Source organism: Henckelia pumila, chromosome 2 (assembly GCF_033568475.1).
Source record: "Henckelia pumila isolate YLH828 chromosome 2, ASM3356847v2, whole genome shotgun sequence".
Lineage (NCBI taxonomy): Eukaryota > Viridiplantae > Streptophyta > Magnoliopsida > Lamiales > Gesneriaceae > Henckelia > Henckelia pumila.
In genome coordinates this window covers 107,296,796-107,315,905 of record NC_133121.1, presented here as the reverse complement: position 1 = coordinate 107,315,905, position 19,110 = coordinate 107,296,796, and the positions used below count along the sequence as shown (strand labels likewise).

Below are 19,110 nucleotides of genomic sequence, written 5' to 3'. Positions count from 1 at the left end.
GGCTATCTTAAATATTCTCAATAATGGAGCGAGCCTTGATGATTGGAATGATACAATTGTTACTCTGGTACCAAAAATAAAGACTCCTATGACTTTGAAGGATTTCAGACCCATTAGCTTGTGCAATGTGTGTTACAAAATAGTTGCTCGGTGCCTCACAAATCGTCTGAGAAATGTTCTCAAACGAACAATAAATGAGTTTCAAAGTGCCTTTGTTCCAGGACGACTGATATCTGATAATATTATCCTCAGCTTTGAAGCTTTACATTGGATTAGAAGCAGAAAAAAGGGGCAGAAAGGGTATGGAGCACTCAAATTGGATATGAGCAAAGCTTATGATCGGGTGGAATAGAGCTTTCTCGAGGGTATGATGCTTAAGTTGGGTTTCTCACCTATTTGGGTGGAGAAAATAATGCGATGTGTGCGATCTGTCAGGTACTCATTCTCTGTTAATGGTGATATTGTTGGAAATATTGTTCCCAGTAGAGGCCTTCGCCAGGGAGATCATCTATCTCCTTATTTATTTGTATTATATGCGCATGGATTATCGTCTTCTATTCTATCAATAGAAGAACATCGTGCATTAACAGGTGTCCGCATTGCATCTTCATGTACATCTATTACTCACCTGTTATTTGCTGATGATAGCTTGGTCTTTTTCAAAGCCACAATCAATGATTGTGAGGCTATTCGAAATTGCCTAATCCGATATGAGAAGGCTTCGGGACAACTCATTAACTATGAGAAGTCATCGGTTTCTTTTAGCCCGAATACAAATGCAGCTATGGCAGAAAGCATTAAGTCTAGTCTAGCCATCTCAATTATGCAAAGTCATGAGGTTTATCTTGGCCTACCATCAATCTCAGCACGAAGCAAGAGTTTGCAATTTCGATATTTAGTGGAGAGGGTTGTGAAAAGGATACAAAGCTGGGGAAGCAAAAATTTCTCAGTTGGTGGTAAGGAGACTTTAATTAAATCAGTTTTACAGTCAATTCCCATCTATGCTATGTCTTGTTTCCGCATTCCTAAGTCAATTTGTAATGACATAGATCAGGAATGTTCTAACTTTTGGTAGGGTGTTGACGAGGGTAAGAAAAGAATGCATTGGAAAACATGGAAATTTCTGTGTAAGCCCAAGGGTATGGGAGGATTGGGTTTTCGCCAATTGGATACTTTTAACAAGGCTTTACTGGCCAAACAAATATGGCGAATTATAAAAGATCCGGACTCGCTGGTTGCTCGTGTTCTCAAAGCAAGATATTTTTGTCACCAAGATGTTATGGAAGCTGGCCTTGGTAGTAACCCTTCTTACCTTTGGCGTTCCTTGCTATGGAGCAGGCCCTTGCTGGAAAAGGAAGTTTGTTGGCATGTGGGAGATAGAGCCAAGATTGATATCTCAAAAGATAGATGGATTTCAAAAATAAGGGTCCGAGTTAATATGATCCAAGAGCATGATTTACACTCAAAAGTAAAGGACCTCATGGTAAATGGGGGTTGGAATACACAGCTGGTGCAACAGTTATTTCCACCTTACCTGGCAAAAGAAATATTGGCTATCCCAACTTTCTCAGATCAACAACAGGATTTCCGATTCTGGCCTCTCGACCCAAAAGGTAGATATTCAGTCCGTGAGGGATATAAGTCAGAGATGGGTTTTTATGACTCACCAGTTTCGAGTTCATGTTCTCGATTAAAGAGTTGGTGGCAGTTCCTTTGGGCTCTTTCGATACCACCTAAAATTTGAATATTCTGTTGGAGGGTGGTTCATAATATCATTCCAACTCAGCTAAATCTCATGTTGCATCATGTACCAGTGAATGTTTGGTGTCCGTTGTGTAGGACGCAGGAGGACTCCACTTCTCATGCTTTGTTTCTGTGTCCTTTCATAAAACAAAACTGGAAAAATTCATGTTTCTGGGTGTTGTTAAAGCAGGTATGTCATTTGGATGTCCTCGATTTATTTCTTTGGTTTAAACAAAAGCTTAAAAAGAATGATTTTGAGGTGTTTGTAATGAGGACTTGGGCCACTTGGAATGAGAGATTAAGATTGATCCATAAGAACGATAGTGGTACAAAAGGGATTTTGTCTGATTGGGGAGAGAAATTGCTTCAAGAATTTCAAAGTGCACGCACGGCCCTGGATGTGGGATTTGCGAAATCTAATTGCAGCTCACCTGAGACATGGGCTGCCCCATCTGAGAATAATCTTCAAATGAATGTAGATGCTGCCTACAATGAGAATACTAGCTCTTTTGCAATTGGTAGGGTCATTCGTAATCATGAAGGACAACCTATATTGGATTTTGGTCGTCAAATTGATAATCCTCAATCTGTGTTATTTGCTGAACTCTTAGCAATTCAAGAAGGTTTTAAGGTTGCTCAGACTCACAACTTTCAGGTTAACCATTTCACTTCAGATTCTCTTCTGGCGGTGCAAGCAGTCACTACGCCAGAAGAGGATCTTAATTATGCAGGATCCATTGCTACTGATATTAGACGTCTTCTGGATTCTCGAAGTAACACAAACCTTACTCATATTCGGCGATCGGCAAATGTTGTAGCTCACTCGATTGATGCCTTTTCTATTTCTTCCTCTTCCAATTTTGTGTGGAAGATTGGAGACTTCCCTGTCTGGTTAATTCATCTTGTAACTAAAGACCTATTATTATTGCAATAAATTACAAAAAATTGACCGTAAAAAAAAAACATTAAATATTTAATTATTATAACAAACACATATTTATATTATAATTAAATTTAATTATTTTATATATTTCAATCATTATTTTAGTTAATCTTTGGGGTTAGAAAATTAAAATCAGTAAAAAATTAATAATTAATATAATATTTAAATTTGTACTATAATTTTTTAATTTTAGAAATATTTAAATTTCAATTATTATTTTTTAATTCGTATATATCTCCTTAGGTAAAAATATATTATAATACAATTAATAATTTTGAATTTATTATAATTATTTCGACAAAGAATTATTGAAAATAATTAAAATTTCTTATTTCAATTTGTAAAAAATTTGCTAATATATATTTCAATTTGTTAAAAAATTTGTAAAAATTTGAATTTAAATTTGTAATTAATTAATAATTAATATTAAAATTTTTAAATTTGCTAATATATATTTCAATTATTATTTTTTAATTCGTATATATCTCCTTAGGTAAATTTCATTAATTGTTTGAATTTAAGAATAAAATATATTATAATACAATTAATAATTTTGAATTTATTATAATTATTTCGACAAATAATTATTGAAAATATTTAAAATTAAAAAATTATAGTACAAATTTAAATAATATATTAATTATTAATTTTTTACTGATTTAAATTTCCTAACCCCAAAGATTAACTAAAATAATAATTGAAATATATAAAATAATTAAATTTAATTATAATATAAATATGTATTTATTATAATAATTAAATATTTAATGTTAAATAAAGTTAGAAACATCACAATATTATTGTTAAATAAATAATATATTATAATGATCAATAAAATTAAAATATGGTGAATAATAATTACAGTAACTATAATTTAGTTATATTCTAAATCAAAAGTAATTATTATTGAATTTGTTGAATTTTTAATTATTTAAAATTGAAGAGTATTGTTGGAAATAAAAAATAATAATTCTGGAGCTCCTGGTTGGAAACAATAATTCATACAAATAATAATTTTAGTCCATAAAGTAAGAATCAATTTATGGGCAATTAATGTGTTGGTGCTGGACAATTAATGTGTTGGTGCTTTCTGAATCCGGAGCTCTCTTGATCGACAAGACATTTTTTTTTCTTTTGCAATAACCGGTTTTTTTTTTCCCAAAAATGAGTCTTTTTTTTTAATTAATAAACCTGAATCCGGGACAGACTGTCCCGGATTCAGCAGATGTCAGACACATCTCTTCTGAATCCGGGACAGTCTGTCCCGGAATGGCATAGTTTGATAAAAATTTTAAAAATGCATTATTTTAATTAATATTTATTTATTTTATATTAATTTAATAAAAAACCCTGATTACATGTAATCTCCCCATTCTAAAAATAAAAGCTACTATATTTTTTTAATTCCTTGTCCCAAACATATAGTCTGTATTTTTTTTAAAACATATTTTATATATTCTTTTTACCAGGATACCATCATTAAACACATCAGTTACTTCTAATTTTTTTTTATTTTATCAAAATATTCATTAATTATTGATTAAAAAGATATTCATTAATTAAAATTTGGCAAAACTGAAAGTTTCGTTTTAAAATTTAATTTTCTTATTTTGTATGAAAACACATACAAGTTTAAATATGAGAAAGTGAGGATAAGTAAAATACCAATAGCAAGATAGTTGCAATAATGTCGGTCAAAGTTATTTATTATAATTATAATGTAATTGTTGAAAATATATTATATTATATTAGAATTGTTGAAAATTGAGTTGTATTATTTTGAAAATTAGTGTGTGATGATGTAGATGATGATGATTTAATTTTTGGACTAATCTCCCATTGAGATCTATAAATAGGTCTCTCCATTTGTGTAGAAAAACACAATTTGAGAGAATAAATTTAAAGTGTGGAGTTTGAGAATATTTTGAGTTTTTGAGTTTTATAAATTTTACTTTTCACAACACGTTATCAGCACGATCGCTCGAAGGTTCTCTATAATTTCCGACGCTCCAAAATACAAGAAGAAGTCAAAAATATTCAACAAGTAAGAATTTTTATTTTACTGTTTATATATTTTTATTGTGTATATATTAATATATAATATCATTTTATGAATTTTTTAAAAAACTTGTTATAAATCCTGGGAGGATGTTAAGACGACATCCCACACTTCCGGTAAGGGATACGACAAGTATAAAAGCCTCTAAGGTTTTTAAACATTATAATCATATTTGTATAATGTCATGTTATTATATAAAAGGTTGTCTATGACACCGATCTTATAATAATGTGATATGATATACTATACCTGACTTTATACTAACTATATTGGTATAATTTCACAATATTATATAAAAGACTGTCTACGACACCGATCTTATAATAATGTGATATGATATACATAATTATTTAATTATGATTATCATTATATGCATTGTATCATTATCACAAATTTTTATTCAACACATACTCAATTTTTCTTTACCCCCAACGGTCACAAACGGCTAGTTTTTGGCCTATAAATATTTTTACTCAAACTTATTTTCAATAACACCAAAATTCATTCTTCATCTCAAAACATTTTCTCCTCGGTTTTTTTCGAAAAAGAAGAAGATGGAGTTTTTGGCTTTTCTAAGGATATTTTTCATAACGATTATGATCATCATGCTCACGAGTTTTGTACTCACCAGCGATTTTCTACCACATGCTTTTTCTCTATTTGTACACTTACTTGTACTCATCGTTTATCCATTATTTTGTATTGTCATATTAATGGAAATTAACTAATAAAATGCATTGTTATTTTTCTAGTGCCACCATGTCAAACTTGGCAAAGCTTGAATTCGTTGCACTCGATATCACTGGAAAAAATTATATGCCATGGACTCTTGATGTTGAGATGCATCTTGAGTCATTGGGTTTAAGTGAAAGCATTAAAGAAAATAATATATCAACCTCACAAGATAAAGCAAAAACTATGATTTTCTTGCGCCGACATCTTGATGAAGGGTTGAAATGTGAGTATTTCACAGAAAAAGACCCAATGACTTTATGGAAAGAGCTGAAAGAAAGATTTGAGCATATAAGGGAAGTGATACTCCCGACCGCCCGTGATGAATGGAATACGTTGATATTCCAAGACTTTAAAAAAGTCAGTGATTATAATTCTGCGATGTATCGAATAGTCTCGCAATTAAAATTCTGTGGACTTGAAGTCACAGAGATGGAAATGCTTGAGAAAAACATTTTCCACTTTTCACGCATCGAATATAACTCTACAACAATAGTATAGAGTGCGTGTATTTTTGAGATATTCCGAACTAATCGCATGTCTTCTTGTGGCGGAAAAGAACAACGAATTGTTAGTAAGAAATCATCAATCCCGACCCACTGGATCAACGACATTTCCTGAAGCAAATGTCGTAATGAAAAATGAAAACCAAAATCAAAGGAATAGACCAGATTTTAGTCGTGGACGAGGTCGAGGACGTGGGCGTGGACGTGGACGTAGAAATGACCATTGTCGTGGACGCGGTCGTGGATATGAAAATAATCGAGATAGTTATTTCAGTAACTTATCTCAAAAGAGCGTCACGCACCACCCAATAAAAAGGCAGCATGAAAACATGAGTGAAAATGAAAATCACTCAAAAAGAACCAAGAGTGTTTGTTATAGATGTGGCACTCCGGGACATTGGTCACGAACTTGTCGAGCCCCCGAGCACCTTTGTAAACTCTATAAAGAATCGATAAAGGGGAAAGGAAAAGAGACCAATTTTGTTGAAAATAGTGACCATTTAATTGGTTCAACTAGTTTCAGTGCTGCAGATTTTTTGAATGATTTCGAAGACATTGATTAAAAGATTGGTGGGACTAGATTGTAACAAATTTGTATTTTTCATGCATTTTTGTATTATAAAGCATGTTATATTTTACATTTGTATTGTACTTAATTTTTCTTTATTACATTTTTGTGAAGTTTGATATGAAAAATACTATGAGCAAACATGGAAATAATATCATGGAAATTTGCATACCGGATAGTGGTACAACGCACACTATTCTTCGAGATGAAAGATATTTCTTGGAACTAAAACCAACAAAAACAATGGTGAATACAATATCAGGTCCTGTAGACTTGATTGAAGGTTTTGGTAAAGAGAAATTTTTGTTACCTAATGGTACAAAATTTTTGATAAATGATGCTTTATATTCACCACGATCGAAAAGAAATTTGTTGAGTTTTAATGACATATATTCTCATGGGTATGATACTGAGACAATGACTGATGGAAATCAGAAATATATGTGTCTTACCACATATAAGTCAGGAAAGAAATTTGTAGTTGAGAAACTACCAATGCTCCCTACTGGATTGCATTATACACATATAAGTCCAATTGAATCAAATATGGTGATGGATAATTCATCAATATTAACAAATTGACATGATCGATTGGGACATCCTGGTTCAACAATGATGCGAAGAATTATTGAAAATACACATGGTCATCCACTGAAAGACCAGAAATCTTTCAGAATAATAAGTTTCAATGTAAAGCATGTTTACTTGGAAAACTTATTATAAGACCATCACCAGCTAAAATCCAAACTGAATCACCCATATTTCTTGAACATATTCAGGGTGATATTTGTGGGCCAATTCATCCACCATGTGGACCATTTCGATATTTTATGGTATTGATCGATGCCTCTAGCAGATGGCCACATGTATGCTTATTGTCAACTCGGAATGTGGCATTTGCAAGATTGATGGCTCAAATAATAAAATTGCGAAATTAATTTCCCGATTATACAATCAAGAAAATAAGACTTGATAATGCTGGAGAATTTACATCCCAGACTTTCAATGATTATTGTATGTCAATGGGAATCACTGTTGAACATCCTGTAGCTCATGTTCATACGCAAAATGGATTAGCTGAATCATTGATTAAACGTCTACAACTGATTGCTAGACCAATGATTATGAAAACAAAACTCCCTATTTCTATATGGGGACATGCAATTTTACATGCTGCGGCATTAATTCGCATCAGACCAAGTGCATATCATAAATTCTCCCCATTGCAACTTGCATTTGGTAAAGAACCAAATATCTCTCATCTAAGAATTTTTGGATGTATGGTGTATGTGCCTATTGCACCACCTCAACGATAAAAAATGGGTCCTCAAAGAAAAATCGGTATTTATATCGGTTATGATAGTCCATCAATCATTCGATATCTTGAGCCTCAGACAGGCGATGTGTTTATAGCACGCTTTGCTGATTGTCATTTTAATGAAGAAATATTTCCAGTGTTAGGGGGAGAAAAGAAACACATCGAAAAAAAAATCACATGGTATGTATCATCATTGTTACATTTGGATCCAAGGACCAAACAATGTGAAAAAGATGTACAGCAAATTGTACATTTGCAAAGAATAGCAAATCAAATGCCAGATGCATTTGCAGACACAAAAGGGGTGACAAAATCATATATACATGCTATAAATTCCCCAGCTCGAATTGAAATTCCAAAGAAACAGATTGAAGACACTCATGATGTCATTAAACGCCTGAAGCGTGGAAGGCCAGTCGGTTCCAAGGATAAAAATCCTCGGAAAAGAAAAGGCATAGAGAAGCACGATGATCATAAAATAGGAAATGGTGTTCCAGAAGAAACACCTGATGATGAAAATGTTCTGTCAGAACCACAAACTGACGAGAATCGTGAAATCTCTATCAATTATATTAATACTGGAAAAATATGGAACCAAAAAGACATAGAAGATATTGATGAGATATTTTCTTATAATGTGGCTTGTGACATCATAAATGAAAATGAGGATCATGAACCAAAATATTTTGGTGAATGTAAAACTCGTCATGATTGGGCCAAATGGAAAGATGCCATCCAGGTTGAATTGGATTCTCTGAATAAACGTAATGTTTTTGGACCTATAGTCCTCACACCTGAAGGTGTAAAACCTGTTGGATACAAATGGATTTTTATTCGAAAGCGAAATGAGAAAAATGAAATAGTCAGATATAAAGCTAGACTTGTTGCACAAGGTTTTTCTCAAAGGCCTGGAATTGATTATGAAGAAACGTATTCTCCTGTTATGGATGCAATTACGTTTCGATATTTGATTAGTTTGGCAGTGTCTGAAAATTTGAAAATGTGTCTTATGGATGTTGTTACAGCTTACTTATACGGATCACTTGATAGTGATATATACATGAAAATCCCTGAAGGATTTAAGATGCCTGAAGCACAAAGTTCAAAACCCAGAGAATTTTATTCTGTAAAATTGCAAAGATCATTATATGGGTTGAAGCAATCAGGCCGAATGTGGTATAATCGGCTAAGTGATCACTTGATGAAAAAGGGATATGTAAATGATCCAATATGCCCTTGTGTTTTCATCAAGAAAACAACATCCGGATGTGTAATTATTGTTGTATATGTTGATGATTTAAACATCATTGGAACGAATAAAGAAATTCAAGAAGTTATGATGTACTTGAAAGAAGAATTTGAAATGAAGGATCTTGGAAAAACCAAGTACTGTCTGGGTTTGCAAATCGAACAAAAAGAATGTGGAATTTTTGTCCACCAGGCAAATTATACAGAAAAGATCCTTAAACGTTTTAATATGGATAAATCAAATCCATTAAGTACTCCAATGGTTGTAAGATCATTAAACATAGAAAAGGATCCATTCCGTCCATGTGAGGATGATGAAGTTATTCTTGGTCCAAAAGTACCATATCTAAGTGTCATTGGTGCCCTTATGTATCTTGCAAATTGCACTAGACCTGATATATCTTTTGCTGTAAAATTATTGGCAAGATTCAGTTCATATCCAACAAAGAGGCACTGGAACGGAATTAAACATATATTCCGTTATCTACGAGGAACGACAGATTTGTGACTTTTGTACTCAAAAGATACCAATCAAAGTATCATTGGTTATGCTGATGCTGGATATTTATCTGATCCACATAAGGCACGTTCCCAAACCGGATATGTATTTACTCGTGGAGGCACCACAATTTCTTGGCGTTCACAGAAACAAACACTCGTAACAACTTCATCAAATCACGCCGATATTATTGCATTACATGAAGCAAGTCGTGAATGTGTGTGGTTAAAATCAATGACACAACATATCCAAACTTCTTGTGGATTATCAGTAGACAAGAAGCCTGTGACGTTGTATGAAGACAATGCTATATGTATTTCTCAAATGAAATAAGGATACATCAAAAGTGACAGAACCAAACATATCCCCCCAAAGTTCTTTGCCTACACTCAAGAGCTTGAGAAGAATAAAGATATTGATATCTGTTACATTCAATCAAGTGAGAACTCATCAGATCTCTTCACAAAGGCACTTCCCACGACGATATTCAGAAAGCATATATACAACATTGGGATGCGCAATCTACGGAATATGTGAAGAATCACTCATATTAACATGAGGGAAAGTTTACGTGGCTGCACTCTTTTTTCCTTGCTATGGTTTTTATCCCATTGGGTTTTTCCTAGCAAGGTTTTTAACGAGGCAGCATAAAACACGTAATAAAGACAATCATCATATGACGATCATCATCACAAGGGGGAGTGTTGAAAATATATTATATTATATTAGAATTGCTGAAAATTGAGTTGTATTATTTTGAAAATTAGTGTGTGATGATGTAGATGATGATAATTTAATTTTTGAACTAATCTCCCATTGAGATCTATAAATAGGTCTCTCCATTTGTGTAGAAAAACACAATTTGAGAGAATAAATTTAAAGTGTGAAGTTTGAGAATATTTTGAGTTTTTGAGTTTTATAAATTTTACTTTTCACAACAGTAATAAATATATGCGTTTTGAATAGAGCAAAGTCGTTTACTAGAAAAAAATAATTGTTTCAATAAATTCGGTCAATGTTTGTTAGGGTTTCACGTATTTCACTCCTCACCACAAACTACGGTTAGTATTTTCCATAAATGATCATTCACATTTTCAGAAAGTTGAGGAATTTTGAAAAACGTTGTAAACTCTAAAGTCTAAAGTCAAGTGATTATTGATTTTTTTTAAAAAAAAATGTTAAGAAAAAATCTTTAAATACTTGTTTTTAAAGAATGCAAACACTCTCTAAGTAAGAAAGTGAATAGTCAAATTTTTAAAATGAAAAACTTTGACCAGAATCATGCGTCATGATTTGTAACACATTAAGGTCTCGTGTTTCATATGAGATTTCGGATTCGATATTCAATTATAATAAACTACTTCTCACATTAACAAATACATGCATATATATATATGTATATGTATATGTATATATATGTATACCTAAATTGTGTTGCAAATGAATGAATGATCATAATGCAATTAACAAAAAGGTTAAAAAATTTATTTGACAAAATAAGAATTTTCATACGAAAGTATTTATCTTTAAAAAAATTTCGAGTAAATTAAATTTCTGAGAAAATTGAAGATATAAAAAGAGGAGTTCGTGTACAGATTATTCATCTTAAAAAGGGAATTAAAATATATGTTTATCATGTAACGTGCATGTCTTTGTTGATCTTGTTATTGGTTAACTTATGTGTTTGATATTACGCGTTGTGAAAAATACTAAAACTAGCTAAAAGAAATACAAGTTAGTGACCAAAGCCATAAATTGATTGATAACAGGACAGAGAAAATGAAAACTTGCAAGTTTCGAAACCGTAATTTGGCTCTTGAAGAATATTGAAGTATAATTTTTCGAGGCAATTTTTTTAAAGGCATGAATAATTTGGTTATTTTTTAGTGTAAAATTATATGAGAGTGCTTACTTGACTAACCATCATAATACGAAATCCATATTTAACCCATTCATCTCCGTTTTTAGTACAAAAAGAAGACCAAACCCATTTAACCAATTCATCTCCCTTTTTAGTCAAAATTAGGTGAAGAATTAGTGATCGCGAAAATCTTTAATCAAATCCTTGAAAATCTTTAATTAATTTACCGGGAAGTGCATGTTTATCTTTCTGCGAATTCAATTTCTCATACGTAGACAAGTAGACAACAACACTTTCTGGCACGATAATATTTTCTTGTGCGGACGAGTTCTCCTCTTACAAAAATATTAGCATAATGCATCGTAATACGAAAGATTAAAATAATAAATCATTTATCGGATTTTATAGGTCATTAAAATTTTGTGTTGATATTGATGTACTCGATCCGTGTCATGTTAGCATCCTGGTAGAAAAACATATATATGCATTAATAATGGGGAAAAAAACTTGTTGGACACATCGAACTTTAGACTTATGTCGACCTTGGACGATTTACGGGATAAAAAATGAATGCATCCTGGAGGCCTTAAATGACTAATCCACGACGAGCGTGAGAAAAATACCGAATTTTCGGTGTACCGAGGTTAACGTACAAAAACATATTGAATTTTCGGTATTTCGATCGGGTACCATTACGGTATGAAATTTAAAAATTTTGGTATATACGATATACCGATATATCCAAACATTATATAAAAATTTTAAAACATATTAATATTTTTGAACAATAAATTTATAAACTTTAAAAAATATAAGGTCTTTTTTTGTATATACCGATATCGTATTGAAATCTCGGTATACAGTAAAATTTGGTATAATCGGTATGCTAGTTATATGTACCGAAATTTTTGGTATACCGAAATGCTCGGTACGGTATCGTTACAAAAAAATTTTATACTGTAATTATGGGTATGGTACACATTTTTTGGTACGATATATACGATACAGTATATTACCATAACAAGGACATCACATCCTGAAGAAAGTGTGATTAACGAAAAATGTTTTAATTAGATTAATGTGTTATTAGCTCAATTAGCGCAATTAAAAAATTAAACCAATGAGGGCTTAAAATTTTAGTCAGGGTAAATTGATAATTCTGGTTCCGTCATTAACAGTCATATTTGCACGAACACACAACCTACATCTAATTTCGATCATCGAGTCGGATCGAAAGATGGCAAAGTCATGAAGGAATTCAATAGATTATAATTAAATTTAATATATTAACAAAATGGTTTCTTGATGCCACCCGATGGTTTGAATTATATCCCCATAACTGAGTTTGTGACCAAATTAAATTAAATTATTAGTGTTATCATAAACTAGAATAAAATTCAGATAAGATAACCAGATTTAATGGAAAAATAAAAATAAGACAGATATTATAAGCAGACAATTTTAGTTAGTTAGCAGCTTTCATGCCATATTTACGTGTTCTCTGCTGATCTTGTAGTTCCTATATGCATATATTAATTAGTCAATACTAGCAGATCCCAATGCATGAGATGCTTAGGTTCTTAAAAAAAAGAACGAAAGTTTTCAAAACATATAAAAGTTACTAATTTTTTAAATTGAGAAAAATAAATATAAAGACACTAGTAGAATTGTGGGCTTTTACTTCGCCAATTTTTACTTTGGCATTCAATAATTACGAAGTAATATATAATCATCAACTTCGGTAATAATACTAGCGAAGTAAACACACACCTTTTACTTTGGAGTTTAAAAAACACGGGCTTCACTAATGATTTTAAGTAAACTTTTACTTCGGCATATTATATGTGATGAAGTAATATGATTTTAAAAAAATTAAATTGAAAAGTTCTGAAGTAAAAACATAAATCCGAACCCAGTACTTTAATCTCCCTTTCATTTTCATTTCTTTCCAACTTTTTATCTCTGCTACCGTAAAAAAACCTCCAAATGCCCGAATCCCCGATCCCTTTCTTCTTTCAACCTTAGCGTCCAGCAGCTGCAAGAGATTATCCCTCATCTCCCGCCTCAATGGAGTCGGAGTTTTATGCCATGGTGTTCCGCCACAGCTTGACTAGGAGCAAGAATTACAATCGCAAGGGTTTTGGGTAGAAACAGGAGACTCTCGAGTGAATGGGTCAAGAATACATCCGTATGTCGCAATCGTAAGCTGTTCCCTGAATCGAAGGAAAAGAGCTCCAAATCGCGCGTTTGAAGCTGCTGCTCGAGGGCTGTTTCTCAGCGTGCGAATGCGCTTCGATTCCAACTAATTTTTTTGGGATTCTTGATGTGTTTTTATTTCTAATCGTAAGTTAGTGCTTCCAATTTATGACTGATTTCGGATCAATTCTCAGGGATTTGAGTCGTGAGATGTTGGTGTTCAAGCTTACGAGAGTTTCAAACCTACCCAACCTTTTTTCAACAATTTCCAGCAGTGATTTGGAATTTTTGGGTAAGTATAACGGCCTACTCTATTCCAGCTTGTGGGTTTTGAGTTTAAGGAGTTTGTGAAGAGTACATATATTTGATTTGATAAATTTATTTGCATTATTGTGTTTATAATTTAGTAATTACTAAGAATTCTTTGTGATATTTTTGTTTGCTTTGTCTCCTTCGATGGTTTCCATTTTCTTGCCGACCGTGGAGTCTCCGATGAGCAAGATCTTGTACGACAGATCGTAGTTGCTCTGCCCCAACATCGCCATCCACCACCAACCCCTCACTTCTTTCTCAGCTGGCTTTGCGGCTGCCTTCATGTGTATGTGTATATATATATATATATTGTTTTGACAACGGTATTCTTTTCTTTGCTTTGTTTTTCTTGTGTGTGCTAAGATGCGATTCCTCTTTTGAGCCAAAAGCAAGCGTGTGTGTTGGTTGGATTGAGGCTGAGGATGACCCTGGTCAAATATGGTTAAACGTAATTTGCTGCTGAGTTAGGGGATGTTTTATCCCATATCTGTTGGATTGGATTCCGCTTTTAAGACCGTCTCGTAACAAATTTGCTCTCAGTTCAATATATTCTATTAAAAATACTATTTCTGTTGCAGTTCTAGTGATTTTAAGCAAGTTTACATGTGTTATGATCAATCATATTTGGTAATTTTAAGTTAAGTTAATGAATATTATTGGTTATATGGCCTTTGAATTTCGATTGATCGAAAGATTTTGTGGTGGTCTGCTTCTATATTCTGGCTGCTGAGTTCTTATTTGACTTCACTTCAATTCATTTAACTTTATGATGATCTCTGTGTTCTTATTCATTTTCTTGGCTAGCTATTAATCTGTTACTTCTTCTTTTCGATCACTATAATGTAAAGTGTATTTGTATTTTTAAGTTTGTCTATTAACTAAAGAGGTGCAATGCAAATCAGTAGTCCATGCATGCTTCATAAGAGCTGGATTTTGTGGGTGAAATGTTAAGGAATGGAGATGGAGTGGAAAGCAGCGCAGAGCATTGAAATTAGCATAGATCTTGTATCTGCGGCAAAAGGTCAGCTCCGGTTTCTTACGGCCGTGGATAGAAAGTGTTGGCTTTATGAAGGGCGAGGTATCAAAAGGGCCATTACCAGGCAAGCCTTTTGTTCCGAAATTGCTGACACTGACAATTTTTATGTTCCAGTTTTTTGGAATTTTTAATAATCGATTGAGCCATTCGACATGGAATGCAACAAATGATAGTAATATTGTGATCCAACTATGATTTTTTGCGTATTCTTGATGCCATAAATTTGGATTCTACAATTTTCAGTTTATGCAGTGGTTTTCGGTATTGTACTCAGTACATTGAAACACATGATGTTGTTATACTTTCCATTTAATTTGTCTAATTTATAACCCTTCAGGTACAATACTTGTTGTCTTCCTTTGCTGGCAACATTCTGAATCCCCACTGTGTGAAGGCCCATTGGTGGTTCCATTAGACTGCGAATGGATTTGGAATTGCCACAGGCTAAATCCAGTATGCTTGTGTACTTTAGTTTTGTAGTTTGCTTTTATTTTACTCGACTCTACATTAGATCAACTGATTAATTGTAAATTAATTAGTGATCTCAATGTTCCAGGTCTTGTACAAATCTGACTGTGAGAAGTTCAATGGGAGAATTCTGTACAATTCTAATGTTGTTTCTACTGTGGGAGGAACTTTGATCAAGACATCAGAAGAAATTTGTAAGAATTTATACCCAGATGAGCCCTTTGAATTGGATCTAGCTAAGTCATCCAACTCATCTTTGTGAGTTCTTTATCACCGTTCCTGGTAAGCTTTGGTCTTTGAAGTCTTGTAATGTTAGACGATGGATAGCTAGGCATTGTGTCTTTACTGAAATTATCCTACCTTCTTGCAGCTTACTTTAATGATGCCCAGAGACGAGCCATTAAAGATGCTGGAACGATTTCCAGATTGAATGTTTTAAGGATTATTAATGAACCAACAGCTGCAGCAATGACATATGGTTTGGGCCAGAAAGGTGAAAAAAATATAGTTGTTATTCAAACCCTAATGTGAGTGTTGTTTTGTGTCTTTCTCTTTTGATTTATACAACTAAGTTGAAATATAAACTGAAGTCTCTTATAAATGCATGGTTTGGTTTACAAGAATACATAGCATGAGAGATTTTTGAATGGTGATTTCTTTCTCAACTCGTGTTAATTATATTTTCGTTTTTCTCTCTCAACAATACATTTTCTCTCGACAGGGTATGGTGATTGAGTACGCGAAGAACCTGTCAAGATTTGCTGCTTCTAATGGAAAGAAGCAAGTTATCATACTCTTCAGCTTGGACTTTGGGAGATGGAAAAGCATTGACATGTCAAGGTATATACTGTAATTCATTTTTTTCTTTAACATGGCGGTGGATCCTAGCTAGAAGTTAACTTTACAGTCCATAACCGATCTGTACTCCGTATTTTTGTCTTGATTCTCTTGAATCATGTTAACTCTATTTTTTCATGCCGAGGAAATGACCTTGAAAACGCTGTTAAACAAATGTAAATGGCAATGGCATGGTGAAGTCCAGTGTTTTGAGAAACCATAGAACACATAGAGGATATATAGTTTTGTGATGGTCATAGTATTTTCGGTGTAATTTAGATAAAATTGATGTGAACAATTTGATGCATTATGTAGATACGATGTTTTGCTTTTATTTAAACATGATGATCAAACTTGAAAGAGGACGACAAGACTCAAAAACTATTAAAACTATTTAACAAAATGTATAGTATTTAAAATTTTTAGCTAAAAGTTTTGTATTCAGCCTTGATTTATTAAATGATGCAATATTATGTATTCAAAGATGCTGAAGTAAAATATGAACTGTTATATTTTGCAATACTAGTTAATTGTAAATCATGCATGTCAAAATTAATTCCATTATATGTTGTTTCCATGACTTTGCAACATTGTTTTTTCCCAGAACATGGCAATTTCTGATTGCTTTTAAATGTTCTTTTACGATTTTTCTACTAGTGTTCACTGTCTTCATTTTATCATATCATTGACAAACTTTTACTTATTCTCTTCCATTAGCATGGACCACCTAAAATCTAAATAAGTATCGGTGTGTTCAGAATCGGGTTCATAGATTGGGGCAAGCCATAACATCTTCTCTCACTATTACTTGTTTCCTGAAAATCATTCTAATTGACACTGAGCTATCTAATTTTTTTACATTTCAGTTTGCAGGATCCATCAAGAACTAATATTACAACCAAGATCAATTTGATGAAGTTAGAAGTGAATGAAGTGAATTCGTCTACTTCTGTGTAGGTGCCTAAATGTGTCATGCACGTTGGGATAATATTTTGTTTTGTTTCTGTGAATACACTAGTTTTGTGGAAATACTTGTGGATACATGCATATTTTTGGGTTATTTTTGGTAGATATACTTGTAAATTTATGGATGTTTGTCATTTTGGGATGGATAATTTATGAATTTTATTAGTCTATTTTAAATTTCAAAAATATATTTATGTTGTGTTATTTTTGTATCTAAATTTTAATGTAGTGAAACATATGTTACTTCACTCAAATTAAATGGTGAAGTTAAATAAATAATTTACTTCAGTAATTTTATTAATAGACGAAGTAGAAGAATGCATTTTAATACGGTAATATAAGAAATTAACGAAGTAAAAAAATATTATTTCACTTTGTATATTATTGAAATTACTGAAGTAATAGACAATATTTAACTTCAAAAATTTGATTAAAAATCGAAGTAAAAGAATACATTTTACTTCGGTTATATACGAAATTAACGAAGTAATAGACAATATTTAACTTCGTCCAAAACCCGAAGTAAAATCATAGTTTTTACTTCGGCAAATTCATTAATTGACGAAGTATAAGAATATATTTGACTTCGTAACTTATGAAATTAGCGAAGTAAAATATATATTTTTACTTCGGCACCGGTCCAATTCTGCCTCCAAAAAATGACCAAAGACTTCGTTAATTTAAGGTATAAGACTTCGATGATTCAGCGAAGTAAAAAAGTACCATATTACTTCACGTGACACTACTTCGATAATTAAGTGCCTACGACTTCGGTTATTAACCGAAGTCTTACGTGATTTTTCTACTAGTGCCATAAAATTAATTTTATTAATATATAGTAAAATCATGTAGTTTTTTTTATAAGATAAACGGTATTTTGTAGCTAGGAAAATCTAAAATTACACCATGACTTCATATATATATATATATATATATGTATATATATATGTTGTTCTTTGGGTATTATATATAGTGATAATATAAAATATAATTTTATGTACAATAAAGTTTTCAAATAAAATATAATTACACTAAATTTATATTTGTGGGGAAAAATCCAATTAAAACCAAGGATCAAGTAAGTTTCCTATAGTTGAAGGTTAATTTTGAACCATAGATTTAATTAATGGGAAAATTGCTTTTTTGGTTCTGTATGTTTGTCACTTTGCAATTTCAGTCCTTTATATTTTCAGATTTCAGTTTTAGTCCGCTATCTTTATTTTTTTGGCAATTTTAGTCCTTTTTCCGACGTGGCGCTGACGGCACCAATTCAGTGCTGATGTTGAGCTGGCGTGTACAGTGCCACGTAAGCATTTTCGAATAAAAAAGACCGAAATTGCCAAAATCAAAACATGCAGGACTAAAATTGAAATGTAAAAACATAGAGGAATAAAATCGCAAAGTGACAAACATATCGGACTAAATTTGTAATTTTTCCTTAATTAATTGATGGACATAGTGCAATAATTGGTATTTTCTTGTTTAATCCAACTTACTAACATAACGTCTCATATTGTTGTTATATATCGTTTAAATTAAGAATTTCGGAAAAATCAGACTGGTTGAGCAACAAAAAAAAAAAACAATTAACTGCATTTATAACCAAATTTTAATTAATCAAAGGACCAAATTAAAGTTTGGGAAAATTGCAAATTTAGTCCGGTATGTTTGTCACTTTGCAATTTTGGCCCTCTATGTTTTCACATTTCAGTTCTAGTCCTGCATGTTCTGATTTTTGGCAATTTCGGTCCTTTTTATTCGAAAATGCTTACGTGGCACTGTACACGTCAGCTCCACATCAGCACTGAATTGGTGCCA

The 19,110-nt window shown here is 32.3% G+C and overlaps 2 protein-coding genes across 7 annotated transcripts; both read left to right on the top strand.

Moving 5' to 3' along the window:
• Nucleotides 1-367: 367 nt before the first annotated feature.
• Nucleotides 368-2,677, top strand: LOC140878108 (uncharacterized). The gene is made up of 3 exons (XM_073281714.1): nucleotides 368-949; nucleotides 1,076-1,669; nucleotides 1,934-2,677. The coding sequence occupies exons 1-3, from the start codon at nucleotides 368-370 to the stop codon at nucleotides 2,675-2,677; spliced, it is 1,920 nt and encodes a 639-aa protein (XP_073137815.1).
• Nucleotides 2,678-13,405: 10,728 nt separating this feature from the next.
• Nucleotides 13,406-17,452, top strand: LOC140882558 (uncharacterized). 6 transcript variants are annotated; one of them, XR_012150241.1, is made up of 9 exons: nucleotides 13,406-13,756; nucleotides 13,868-13,965; nucleotides 14,160-14,271; nucleotides 14,938-15,085; nucleotides 15,359-15,474; nucleotides 15,578-15,771; nucleotides 15,860-15,982; nucleotides 16,211-16,329; nucleotides 17,193-17,452. XR_012150241.1 is itself a non-coding variant. In XM_073288628.1 (6 exons), the coding sequence occupies exons 4-6, from the start codon at nucleotides 15,965-15,967 to the stop codon at nucleotides 17,281-17,283; spliced, it is 228 nt and encodes a 75-aa protein (XP_073144729.1). In that variant the 5' UTR covers nucleotides 13,999-15,085; nucleotides 15,359-15,474; nucleotides 15,578-15,771; nucleotides 15,860-15,964; the 3' UTR covers nucleotides 17,284-17,452. The 6 variants fall into 6 exon arrangements, 1 of the variants encoding a protein (XP_073144729.1); XR_012150240.1 differs by having other exon boundaries at nucleotides 14,891-15,085; XR_012150239.1 differs by having other exon boundaries at nucleotides 14,888-15,085.
• The last annotated feature ends 1,658 nt before the right edge of the window (nucleotides 17,453-19,110 follow it).

Coding starts and splice junctions, on each gene's coding strand:
- LOC140878108 (XM_073281714.1), top strand. CDS start 368: ATGATGCTTAAGTTGGGTTTCTCACCTATTTGGGTGGAGAAAATAATG. Junction 950..1,075: donor GGGGAAGCAAAAATTTCTCA/GTTGGTGGTAAG, acceptor AACTTTTGGTAG/GGTGTTGACGAGGGTAAGAA. Junction 1,670..1,933: donor TGGGTTTTTATGACTCACCA/GTTTCGAGTTCA, acceptor TTGTTAAAGCAG/GTATGTCATTTGGATGTCCT.
- LOC140882558 (XM_073288628.1), top strand. Junction 16,330..17,192: donor AAAAGCATTGACATGTCAAG/GTATATACTGTA, acceptor TTTACATTTCAG/TTTGCAGGATCCATCAAGAA.